General features: G+C 49.5%; 1 protein-coding gene across 6 annotated transcripts in view; it reads right to left on the bottom strand.

The window, feature by feature from the left end:
• Window positions 1-1452: 1452 nt before the first annotated feature.
• LOC137449153 (contactin-4) overlaps window positions 1453-12256 on the bottom strand; it is a 425057-nt gene continuing 414253 nt past the window's right edge. For all 6 annotated transcript variants that reach the window (XM_068154396.1, XM_068154400.1, XM_068154397.1 and 3 more), the window contains 4 exons: window positions 11914-12100; window positions 10891-11003; window positions 7923-8091; window positions 1453-5063 (listed from right to left, as the gene is read on the bottom strand). In XM_068154396.1, coding sequence (XP_068010497.1) covers window positions 4963-5063; window positions 7923-8091; window positions 10891-11003; window positions 11914-12100 — 570 coding nt within the window. In that variant the 3' untranslated portion in view covers window positions 1453-4962. The remainder of the gene's footprint in view (window positions 5064-7922; window positions 8092-10890; window positions 11004-11913; window positions 12101-12256) is intronic.

Genomic DNA, 12256 nt, shown 5'->3' with positions numbered 1-12256 from the left:
TGAACTCAGCAGATAACCTGAGTAACTTCCATGGAAACCCAGCTCATTGCTAGAGGAAGTGTCCCTCTTGTACTGAGTGAAAGTTCTTCCATCTTGCTTTCTAAGTAGCCACAGCACCCGTTCTGGACTTCAGAAACCCCCAAAGCCTTAGTTTTGAGATTAGAGCTTAAGGAAGGAAGAAAAACGAAGAAAGAGGAAGAGGAAAAAAGAAAGGAAATTGCACAAACTGATAAACAGCCTCAGCTGCCTGGGGAGGGAGAGTGTGCAGCTCTTGGTGCTCTTTTCCAAACTAACCCCAGGCCCCTTAGCTGCTCTTCACAAGACTTTGTTCTCTAGACCCTTCACCAGCTTTGGTGAAGAGCTCCCCAAACCCTCAGAAACCCTGAAGGAAAAGCAGACAAGCTGGGCTGTACCTGGAGGAGGGTCTGCTCTGGGTGCAGGTTGGTGGATGCTCATGCTGGAGCTGCTGCTGCCCACCCTGGATGGCTCTGATGGCTGTGGTCAGACCAGTAGTGGTGAGGAGGGTGGATGAGTTTGGTCCTTTTGTTTGGCTTTTCACTTTCTTCTTTCATTCCCAGCTTCTCAAGCTTCAGAGGCTCCACTCCTGAGTTTGGTCCTTTTGTTTGGCTTTTCCTTTTCTCTTTTTCACTCCAAGCTTCTCATGCTGCTGAGGCTCCACTCTAAGCACCAGCTCACATGAGCTTGGAGAGGTCATAATTAGACATTATCACCCCAAATGCATCCATACAGATTTTTGTTTGGGTTTTTTTTGGGTCAGTTTTGGAAGCAGAATTAAGTCAGATAGCAGCTCCAGAGGAGGACCTGAATATGATCAGGGGGCTGGAACACCTCTGCTACAAGGCCAGGCTGAGGGAGCTGGGAGTGTCCAGCCTGGAGAAGAGAGGACTCAAAGGGGACCCTAATAGCAGCCTGCCAGGACCTGAAAGAGGCTACAAGAAGGCTGCAGAGGGACTGTGTGCAAAGGCCTGCAGGGACAGGACCAGGGGCAATGGTTTGAATTGAGAGCAGAGCAGGTTGAGATTGGATGTGAGGAACAAGTTCTGCACCAGGAGGCTGCTGGAACACCACAACAGGTTGCCTAGGGAGGTGGTTGAGGCTCCATCCCTGGAGATACTCAAGGTCAGGCTGGACAAGGCTCTGAGCAACCGGATCTAGTGCAGGATGTCCCTGCTGACTGCAGGGGGGTGTTTGGACTGGAGGAGCTTCGGAGGTCCCTTCCAACCCAAACCACTCTAGGAATCTCTGTCTAAACAAGCTAACTGTTGTTCCTGCCTCCAGGAAGCTCTGACTCAAACCAACTTTCCTTTCACCTCGGTGACAAACCCAGCAGGCCCGGCCTGCTCCCAGGGCAAAAGCTGGGGCGGGGGGTGGTGCTGTGTGTGTGTGTGGAACAAAAGGTGGAGGACAAATGCTGCTGGGAGGACAGGTATCTTTACAAATGACAGAATATTTATTACCAATACCTTTAAAAAAAGATTACATCTGCTAGGCCACCGTTAAATATCATTTACACCAGGTTGAAAACTACAGAAGCTTTTAGTATTTTGGTTGGTTGGTTGAGTTTTTTTCTTGTTGTTGTTGTTTTTAGGCAATTTTTCTTGGTTTTGTGATTTTTTTTTCCTCTTTTTAAAATGTTTATTATTATTATTATTTTTATTTTTTATTTTTTTTTTACATAGAAGTAACCATATCAAACTAAGAAAGGAACACAGCTTGAAATACTGACAATATTTCTCTGGGCAACACCCCTGACTTGTACACAAAGTGGAATCCTAGTTATGAGTTACTGAATAAATAGGTTTAGGTCAGAAAGTTAACTCTCAGCCTTTTGGAAGCAAAAACAGAAAGAAAACAACAACAACAAGAAGAAGGAAAAAAGGGAATGGGAAGAAAATAATAAATAAGGACAAGTTGCAGGCAAATACAAGCTATCAGGAAGGGGAAAAAAAGGAGGAAAGATGAAGAGAAAAAAGATGAAGAGAGGAAAAGATGAAAAGAAGAGAGGAAAAGAGGAAAAGAGAGGAAAAGAGGAAAAGAGAGGAAAAGAGGAAAAGAGAGGAAAAGATGAAAAGAGAGGAAAAGATGAAAAGAGAGGAAAAGATGAAAAGAGAGGAAAAGATGAAGAGAAAAAAGATGAAAAGAAGGAAAAAAGATGAATAGAAGGAAAAAAGTTTAAAAGAAGGGAAAAAGGATGATGAAAAGGAGGGAAAAAGGATGATGAAAAGGAGGAAAAAAGGATGATGAAAAGGAGGGAAAAGGGGTGAAAAGGAGGGAAGAGGGATGAAAAGAAGGGAAGAGGGATGAAAAGGAGGGAAGAGGGATGAAAAGGAGGGAAGAGGGATGAAAAGAAGGGAAGAGGGATGAAAAGGAGGGAAGAGGGATGAAAAGGAGGGAAAAGGGATGAAAAGGAGCGAAAAGGGATGAAAAGAAGGGAAGAGGGATGAAAAGGAGGGAAAAGGGATGAAAAGGAGGGAAGAGGGATGAAAAGGAGGGAAGAGGGATGAAAAGGAGGGAAGAGGGATGAAAAGGAGGGAAAAGGGATGAAAAGGAGGGAAGAGGGATGAAAAGGAGGGAAGAGGGATGAAAAGGAGGGAAGAGGGATGAAAAGGAGGGAAGAGGGATGAAAGGAAAGAAGAAAAGAAGAAAAGAGATAAAGAAACGAAGATGAAAACATAAAAAAAGAAAGAAAAAAAAAAGGAAAAGAACAATATGAAGAAAATAAGAAAAAATGATGAAAAAAGATGAGAAGAAGGGAAAAAGATGATGAAAAGAAGGGAAAAAGATGTAAAGAGGGAAAATAAAGATGAGAAGGAAAATAAAGATGGAAAGAAGGAAAAAAACATGAAAATAAAGAAAAAAGATGAAAAGAAGAAGAAAAGACCCAAAAGGACAATAACCTACTGCAGCTCCTTTCAAGTTGCAAAGTGTCTAGAAAATTCCGTTCCTTTCGCCAGCGCGCTCCCGCCTGAGCTTACAAAATGACCCCGCAGTAACAAACAGTCCTCTGGAGAAGAAGACTGGAGCGTGGTGTGGCTTGGGTTTTCATTCCACTGAGATTCTCTTTTGCCTTCAGGATGTCTTTGGGAAGAGTTTAGCCTAAAGATTTTCCCCCCCAAAGCTCCTGGATCCACAGCCAGAGCTCCCAAGCATTTCCCGTGTCTGCTCTGCTCATTGCTCCCTGGGACAGGACAAGGAGCAATGGATGTAAGGTGTGGCACAGGAGGTTCCCCCTCAACACAAGGGAGAACCTTTCTGTGAGGGTCACAGAGCACTGGAACAGGCTGCCCAAAGAGGTTGTGGAGTCTCCTTCTCTGGAGACTTTCAAAGCCTGTCTGGCTGTGTTCCTCTGTGGCCTGAGCTGGGTGGTATGGTCCTGCTCTGGCAGGGGGGTTGAACTCCATGATCTTTTTGGGTCCCTTCCAACCCCTGACGTCCTGTGAGCTGTGATCCGTACGGCGGAGATACAAAGGTTGATGAGTTATGGTCCAATGCATGTGGAAAGCAAGGGGGAGTTGGAACAAGGAGCCCAGGGCAGCTTTACATCTCAGAGTCACTGTGGTCTAAGGTTCTTGGAATTAAATTCCCCCAAAGTGAGGTGGGCTTAGACATGTTTGCACCCAAGGATGAGATCTGTGTCAGTGGCTCCATCAGATACCCATCGCTTTTTGTCACTAGGGGAAGAGCTCCCATCTTGCATCATCTTCATTCCAACCCAGTGTAATATTACTGAAGGTAAAGATGAACCTATTTCAAGACAGCCAAACTGGACTCTTGCCAGAAGGTTAGCTACATGTCCTGTAGTCCACCACCAACCACAAGTGAAGAGTCTCTCCAGGATTGCAGTGCTCTAAGTGTTTCAAGGCTGTCTTGCTTAGGCTCTGAATAAGACAGAACCACCTGTGTGTTGTAAGCACTTGACTGAACACAAGGATCATCATAACTGCCAAGGTCAGACTTGAGGGGGCACTGAGCAGCCTGCTGTAGTTGGAGATGCCCCTGCTGAGTGCAGGGGTGTTGGACAAGAGGACCTTGGAGGGTCCCTTCCAGCTCCATGCACTCTGTGATTCACAGAGCTCTGCACACACTGCCTCAGTCCCAAACCCATTTTGTGACTTGATTCTTGCAGACAGAAACTGAAGAGTTTGCTCCAACTGCTGCTGCTGAGCGGCTGGTAAGGTGAAAGCTCTTGGAAAGCAGAGTCACAACCCACCAGGAACTCCCTGCTGGAGGAGCTTAGCTCTGCCTTGGAACATTTGTACTGATGCTGCATTAGGAACCACGTCTGGAATGCTCCTGCCACATGTAGCCAGGTGAAACTGTCCAGCAACAGCTGCAGCCAGTTCATTGAGCTCCACTTTGACCTCTCCATCAGAACGGAAACAAATTCCCAGGCCCTCTTCTCCAGCTCCTGTCACCCTTCAGCCTTTTGTTTGTTGGGGGTTTTTTTTGCCTTTTTTTTTTTTCTCTTTGCAATTATTATTATTATTTAATAGCAGAGAAAAAAAAAAACCAACCCAAATGAATATCTACATCCTCCTGTTGTTAAAAAACCTCTATAAAACACTAACTAGAGAATAAAAAATATGCATATAAGGACATATGTAAACTGCTTTGGTAACATCATATTCCAGATGTCTTCAGTGCATTGCAGAGTTTCCAAGGAAACTTCAGACAAAGCTAATATTTGCTTTGAGGAAGTACTGTATAATGCCATTCCTAAAGAAGCAAGAAACATTACCTTTAATTTGCCTTTCTGTTTTGTTCTCCGGGTGTGTGTGTGGGTTTTGTGTGTGGGTTTTGCTCTTTTACCAGTAGTAAGATGTACTCAGACCACAAGATTACTTAGTACTGGGTGTCTTCAAGAAAACAACTAGCTAAATGTTGCTTTATATTTTATAAACAAGAGGTCCTCCCCCTCTGCTTTCTCTCTCTCCTTGTTTGTCATAGGCTGGAGCGAGCTGTGAGCGAGAGCATGATGGTGCTGATGGCTGACAGGGTGCAGGCGCTGGAGGTCGAGGAGCCGGAGCCTCGCGCGTAAGCATCTGCAGGGAGAAGAGGAGAGCAGTCAGTGGTGGAGGCAGCACCTTTCATTAACACACCCCCATCCTCCACCTCCTCTTGGTGTGAGGGCCCCACCACTCAGCCCACTAGTCAAGGTGTGGCTTCTCCAGTGCCTGGTACAGAGGGACAGTCACAGAATCATGGAATGTTAGGGATTGGAAGGGACCTGGAAAGGTCATCCAGACAGCATCATGGAATGGTCTGGGTTGGAAAGGACATGGAAAGATCATCCAGACATAGCATCATGGAATGGGTTGGGTTGGAAGGGACCTGTAAAGGTCATCCAGACAGCATCATGGAATGGGTTGGGTTGGAAGGGACCTGGAAAGGTCATCCAGACAGCATCATGGAATGGTTTGGGTTGGAAGGGACCTGGAAAGATCATCCAGACATAGCATCATGGAATGGGTTGGGTTGGAAGGGACCTGGAAAGATCATCCAGACATAGCGTCATGGAATGGGTTGGGTTGGAAGGGACCTGGAAAGGTCATCCAGACATAGCATCATGGAATGGTCTGGGTTGGAAGGGACCTGGAAAGATCATCCAGACATAGCGTCATGGAATGGGTTGGGTTGGAAGGGACCTGGAAAGGTCATCCAGACATAGCATCATAGATTGGCCTGCGTTGGAAGGGGCCTCCATAGGTCATCTAGTTATAGCATCTTAGAATCCTAGGATGGTTTGGGTTGGAAGGGGCTTTGAAAGATCATCTAGTTATAGCATCATAGAATCATAACATCATAGAATTGTCTGAGTTGGAATGGACACTCTGCAGTCAGCAGGGGCATCCTCAGCTAGATCAGGTTGCTCAGAGCCCTGTTGAGCCTCACCTTGAAGATTTCCAGGGATGAAGCCTCAACCACTTCCCTGGGCAACCTGTTGCAGTGTTCCACTACCCTTCTCTTCTCTAGTCCAGCCTCCCTGCCCCCTACTCCTGCTGGCCCCACTATTGCTGATCCAGGATGCTGGTGGCTGTTCACAGATCCACATTCTCCACCCAGGCTGGAGATGACTCCAGGGTTTTCACACTGCTGCACATTTAACTCTGTGTTCCTGCATTGCAGAGGCTCCTGATTTAATGCAGCTTATAAACTGGGCTGTTATTAATGGAAGTTGGGACATGGAGATTTTGCAGAAGCAAGGTTGGCTCATAAAATACTCTCTTCCCTGCTTGTTCTCCTACACAACCTCATTTCCCTAAATAAATATTTATGCCTCAGACACACAAAGGAACATGGCCAGGCAGTAGCCTTATAAATTTGAGAGCCTCTGAACACCATGTTTTGTGTTTTGTTCCAGGGAGCTGCAGTGCAGCCATATATTCAATGTATAAATGAGTGTGGAAGTGAGAGACTGGAAAGGTCTAGAGATCTTGAACACAAATTTTGTAGGACGTTCTTTCTTCAGGCTTAATCTAGGAACAGAGTCATGGAATAGTTTGGGTTGGAGGAGACCTTAAAGATCATTGAGTCCAACCCTGACCCCAGCACTGCCACGTCACCACTAAACCATGGCCCTCAGCATCATGTCTCCATGGGGGGCTTTGAAACACCCCCAGGATGCCACCAGAAATGTGGGCTGGTGTTGGGGATTGGCTTAGGGAAAAGGGACATGGGTCCCAGGAACATCTGTGCAAATTAGGGCCTTGAAGGATTTTCTGTTGATAATACAGCAATGGAGTAGGAGCTATGGGAAAGTGCTGATTGCTTGGTATGCTGAGGTCAAGCTGCCCCTGAGAAGAGGCAAGCAAGATAAGGAGGAGGTGAGATCTGGGAAAAAGAGCAATTAGACTGAGTAGGAAAAACCACAGAGTAGTGAAAATAACGATGTAACCTTTTAGAGAGAAACCAACAGTGTGTGTTAAATTAGAATAGAATTAACTCTGCATGAGATAAGACTATAAATAATGAAGTGTGGAACAATGAAGTTGGATGATTTCTATCACTCATATTGAGTGCTGTCGTCCCTGTCTCCGTTCCCGTCAGGCTGGGAGGTGGAACATCTGGGTTTGAGAAGGCCAGACCTGCAGCCTGCCCCTGCTCAGCTTCAGGGCTTGGCTTCATCCCCATTTGTAGGCACAGGGACTGGGGTGAAGGAGGTCTGTGCCAGCAGCAGGTGAGGTTCCTCATGGCCTGGCAGCTGTCAGAGTGAGCACAGACCCTGCTTCCTCCCATCCTCAGAATCGTTCGGGTTGGAAAAGACCTCTAAGGTTTTTGAGTCAAATCATTCTCTAAGTCTGGTGCTAAACCATGTCCCTGAGTACCACATCTCTGCCTCTTTGAAGCACCTCCAGGGATGGGGATTCAACCACCTCCCTGGGCAGCCAGGTCCAATCTTTGACAACCCTATCAGTCAAAAACTTTTCATGTAATCTCCAACCTAAACCTCCCCTGGTGCAACTTGAGGCCATTTCCTCTCATCCTATCACTTGTTACTAGGGAGAAGAGCCCAACCTCCACCTCACTGTAGCCTCCTTTCAGGGAGCTGCAGAGAGAAGGTCTCCCCTTAGCCTCCTCTTCTCCACACTGAACCCCAGGTTCTTCAGCCATGTCTCAACCAGCCCTGTTCTCCAGACCCTTCTCCAGCTTTGTTGCCTTTCTCTGGACACGCTCCAAGCCCCTCAATGTCCTCCTGGTAGTGAGGGTCCCAAAGCTGAACCCAGTACTGTAGCTCTGGCCTCACACACCTACACTTAATGATACAGGGGGATGATCTCTGGCCTGGTCCTGCTGGCCACACCATTGCTAATCCAGGCTATGATGCTCTTGGCTTTCTTGGCCACCTGAGCATGCTGCTGGCCCAGGTTCAGGCAGCTGCCAGGCAGCAGCCCCCTCCTTACTTGATATCTTTGGGATTCGGATCTGCTCGCTGCTGCTGCCGTCGCCGCCATCGCTGAAGGGCTTGATCTCGATGATGTAGTCCTCGTCAAATGGCAGTGAGAGCTCCACAGAGGTCTTGTTTGTTTCTATCACCGATGTGCTGCTCTGCCTGTTCCACCTGTAGAGGACCTGCAGCGAAAGGGAGAGAGAAGAGGAGGTAGAAAGGGCCTAGGCATCCACTGCCCTAAGGATGCTGCTGTTCTTCTCCTCCTTCTGATGCTCAGAGACAGGGTCTGATCATAAAGTGGCTAAGGGGGCTCTGCTGGGGCTCCACCCCAGCACAGTGGTGACAATGCCCAGGCAGGGAGGTGACTCTGAGAGGAGGCTGATGCTGATGTGCAGCACTGTGCCCTTGGTACATTTGGTACATTGGTGGCAGGCATTGGAACAGGCTGCCCAGGGGAGGAGGTGGAGTCACTGTCCCTGGGGGTGTTCAAGAAATGCGTGGCTGTGGCACCTGGGGCCATGGTTTGATGGCTGGGGCAGTGGTGGGTTGATGATTGGACTTGATGATCCTAGAAGGCTTTGCCAACCCAGCTCTAAGATTCTGCATGGCAGAGCTCTTCACTGAAGTATTTAGCTTGATGAAGCTAAAATAAACCACAAGGCTTGTGCAGAGCAGTCAGAACTTGTGGTGTTTCATCAGGAAGCTGAGCTGGGGGGAGTGTGGTGGGAACACCCTCCCAGAAGAACTGTTTTGTTTGAATTACCTTCTAAGACCTGGGAATTCTACTCATTTAGATCCTAAATTGTGACATCAAGTAGATGATCTCCAGGAAAAAAAGTAAATGTGAGCAGTGATTTGCTGTGGTCAAGGAAAGGAATCTGCTTACCCTAAACTGTGCTCAAAGAAGACCTTCTAGAAGCTCCCTAGCTGGAGCTTGCTTTTTCAGGGTGATGAGTCTCTTTCACTCCCTTTCCACTGGCTTCTTAATTTGCATTTCAGATCTAAACCACCTTGTGAAAAGCTGGGCCAGACTGCTGAGGTTTTGACTAAAACCCCCAAGGAATGACTTATTTTTGACAATTCAACAGAGTGCACCAAAGAGACTTAGAAGTTAGTGCAGAAATGCAGGAGAGCTGGCCCAGGCTCACCAACCTGCTGCTGCTGGCACTCCAGACTGTGAACAAAAGACAGACCACAGCCAGGTCCTTTATCACTTCAAGCTCTGGTGGGAAATGTTGGCATGACTCAGTCCTCAAGGCAATGGCTGCCAGTTGCCCATCACTGACTTCTTTGGGCCAAATGGAACCCTTGTGTAAGGTGCTGAATTCCTCCAGTTAAATGAGACCCTATTCAGTTGGCTACCAAGGAGGATTCTCTTTATTAGAATAAACCTTTATTAGAATAAACCAAACCAGGTTGGAAGAGGCCTTCAAGATCATCGCATCCAACCCATCAACCAATCCAACCCACCCAAACAGCTAACCCATGGCACCAAGCACCCCAGCAAGTCTCCTTCTGAACACCTCCAATGATGGTGACTCCACCACCTCCCCAGGCAGCCCATTCCAATGGGCAATCACTCTTTCTGTATAGAACTTCTTCCTAACATCCAACCTGAACCTCCCCTGGCACAGCCTGAGACTGTGTCCTCTTGTTCTGGTACTGGGTGCCTGGGAGAAGAGACCATCATCAGCCTGTCTACAACCTCCCTTCAGGTAGCTGTAGAGAGCAATAAGGTCACCCCTGAGTCTCCTCTGCTCCAGGCTGAGCAGCTCCAGCTCCCTCAGCCTCTCCTCACAGGGCTGTGTTCCAAACCCCTCACCAACTTTGTTGCTCTTCTCTGGACTCATTTCAGCAACTCAACCTCCTTCCTAAACTGAGGGGCCCAGAACTGGACACAGGACTCGAGCTGTGGCCTAACCAGTGCAGTGTACAGGGGCAGAATGACCTCCCTGCTCCTGCTGGCCACACTGTTCCTGATGCAGGCCAGGATGCCATTGGCCCTCTTGGCTGCCTGGGCACACTGCAGGCTCATGTTCAGCCTACCATCAACCAGCACCCCCAGGTCCCTCTCTGCCTGGCTACTCTCCAGCCACTCTGACCCCAGCCTGTAGCATTGCATGGGGTTGTTGTGGCCAATGTGCAGAACCTGGCACTTGGATGTGTTCAATCTCCTGCCCTTGGACTCTGCCCATCTGTCCAGCCTGTCCAGGTCCCTCTGCAGAGCCTCTCTATCCTCCAGCAGATCAACTCCTGCCCCCAGCTTGGTGTCATCAGCAAATTTACTGATGATGGACTCAATGCCCTCATCCAGATCATCAATAAAGATGTTAAAGAGCACAGGGCCCAGCACTGATCCTTGGGGCACACCACTAGTGACTGGCTGCCAGCTGGATGTGGCACCATTCACCACCACTCTCTGGGCTCAGCCTCCAGCCAGTTCCTAACCCATCGCAGTGTGCCCCCGTCCAAGCCATGGGCTGACAGCTTGGCCAGGAGTTTGCTATGGGGGACTCTTTCTTCTCCTTCTGCCTTTGCTTTCTGATGAAGATGGGAGCTATTAAAAAGGCATTTTATTGATCTGCAATTAGTCAGCTGCAGCCCTTGGAAGGTCTCCACCAAAGGCAGGAGAGCAGTCCTGCAGGTGGAAGCTTCAGAGGAGAGGAGGAGGTGAAGGTCCATGGGGTGAGACCCACAGGGCCAAGCATCACTGTGGTGAGGGTGAGCAGCCAGCAGAATGTGCTCACTCTGCACAGCCGTGGCCTGGCTCTGGGGGAGTGCTCCAGTGTGGATCTGGCAACCCATGGAAATGCCATGAACACCTTGTCTGGTCTTGCACTGCAAACCCCAGCTTGACACTGGACTCGTGGAAACATGCCCTAAACAATCTGGCACCCCCTGAAGCTTGGTGAGGATTCTCTGGAGGCCCAAGGGGGTGGTGAAGCAGGAGGGGAAGGGCAGCGCTGTGACCAAATACTCACTTTGTAGCCCCTCACTTCTGACTCGTTGTCCAACGCCTTCACCTGGTCCCAGTTCAGTATGATCTTGGAGTCAGAGGAGTTCCAGATGATGTTCCCAGGGGGCTGACTGGGAGCTGTTCCAAAACACAGACAGCACTGTGTCACTAAGAAGCCTTTCCCAGCTAGATCTCTCCCAGCACCAGTGAGGATTCCACCACCATCACTGTGCCAAGCTAATGAGCTCTTTCACTGCTCTGTGTCCTCAAGGTCACAGGAGGTGTGACACAACACACTGCTCTGAGTGAAGGAAAGGGTTCAGGCAGTTGCTTGACATGCCTGAGACCAGAAGAAGAAAGCCCTCCTGAACCATGAGATAAGTATTTAATTCTCCTGCACAGTGGTGACTGCAGCTTTGCCTGCTCTGCTCACTGCTCACTGAGATGAGCCTTACCAAAACCCCCCCATACAACCCAGGCTGGTAAATCTCCTGCACAGAACCCAGCAAAGACAAGGCTGACAGCTCCTCCAGACAGGAAAAAGCTCTGGGGCCTGGAGCAGCTCTGTGAGGAGCAAAGGCTGAGAGCCCTGGGGCTGAGGGCCTGCAGAAGAGCAGCCCCAGAGGGGAGCTGAGCAATGCTCAGCAAGAGCTAAAGCAGCTGTGGGGGGCAAGAGGCTGGGGCCAGGCTCTGCTCAGTGGTGCCCAGGGACAGCACAAGGGGCAAGGGGCACAAACTGGAACCCAGGAGGTTGCAGCTGAGCAGGAGGAGAAAGTTGTTTGTTGTGAGGCTGCTGGAGGCCTGGAGCAGGCTGCCCAGAGAGGTTGTGGAGTCTCCTGGTGTGGAGAGCTTCCAACCCCCCCTGGGCATTGTGCTGCTGGGCAAGCTGCTGTGGGTGCCCTGCTGGAGCAGGGGGTTGGACTGGAGGATCTGCAGAGCTCCCTTTGCTCCCCATGCTGGGATTCAGACTCAAGGAGGCTTAGAGACGAGAGAGGGAAGTGCTGGCAGCTACCCCCCAGGAGGAGCCCCCAGCCCCAGGGGCACTCACGAGGCTTCCTGGTGGTGACGTTGACGGCGGCGCTGGAGGGGCCGGTGCCAGCCGTGTTGTAGGCCCTGACTGCCAGGTGGTAGAGGGCATTGCCACGCAGGTTGCCGACCCTGGCCGACGTCTGGTTGCCGACCGTTCGGATCCTCTTGGCGCTTTCCTCCTTCTCGTCGTGTCTCCAGCACCTGACCTGGGAAGTGGGGCAGGGATGTGTGGCTGGCAGTGTACAAGTCCTACACCCTCTTACAATCCCTTCTTGAGGTCAGAGTGGCTGGAAAGATGCCCAGGGGAAAAGGACCTGGGGGTGTTGATCAGCAGGAGCCACTGTGTGCCCAGGTGGCCACCA

This window comes from Melanerpes formicivorus, unplaced genomic scaffold (genome assembly GCF_026170545.1).
Source record: "Melanerpes formicivorus ecotype bairdi unplaced genomic scaffold, bMelFor1.0.p_v2 SCAF_28, whole genome shotgun sequence".
Taxonomy (NCBI): domain Eukaryota; kingdom Metazoa; phylum Chordata; class Aves; order Piciformes; family Picidae; genus Melanerpes; species Melanerpes formicivorus.
The sequence above is the reverse complement of the archived record's forward strand: the minus strand, read 5'-3'. Positions and strand labels throughout refer to the sequence as shown.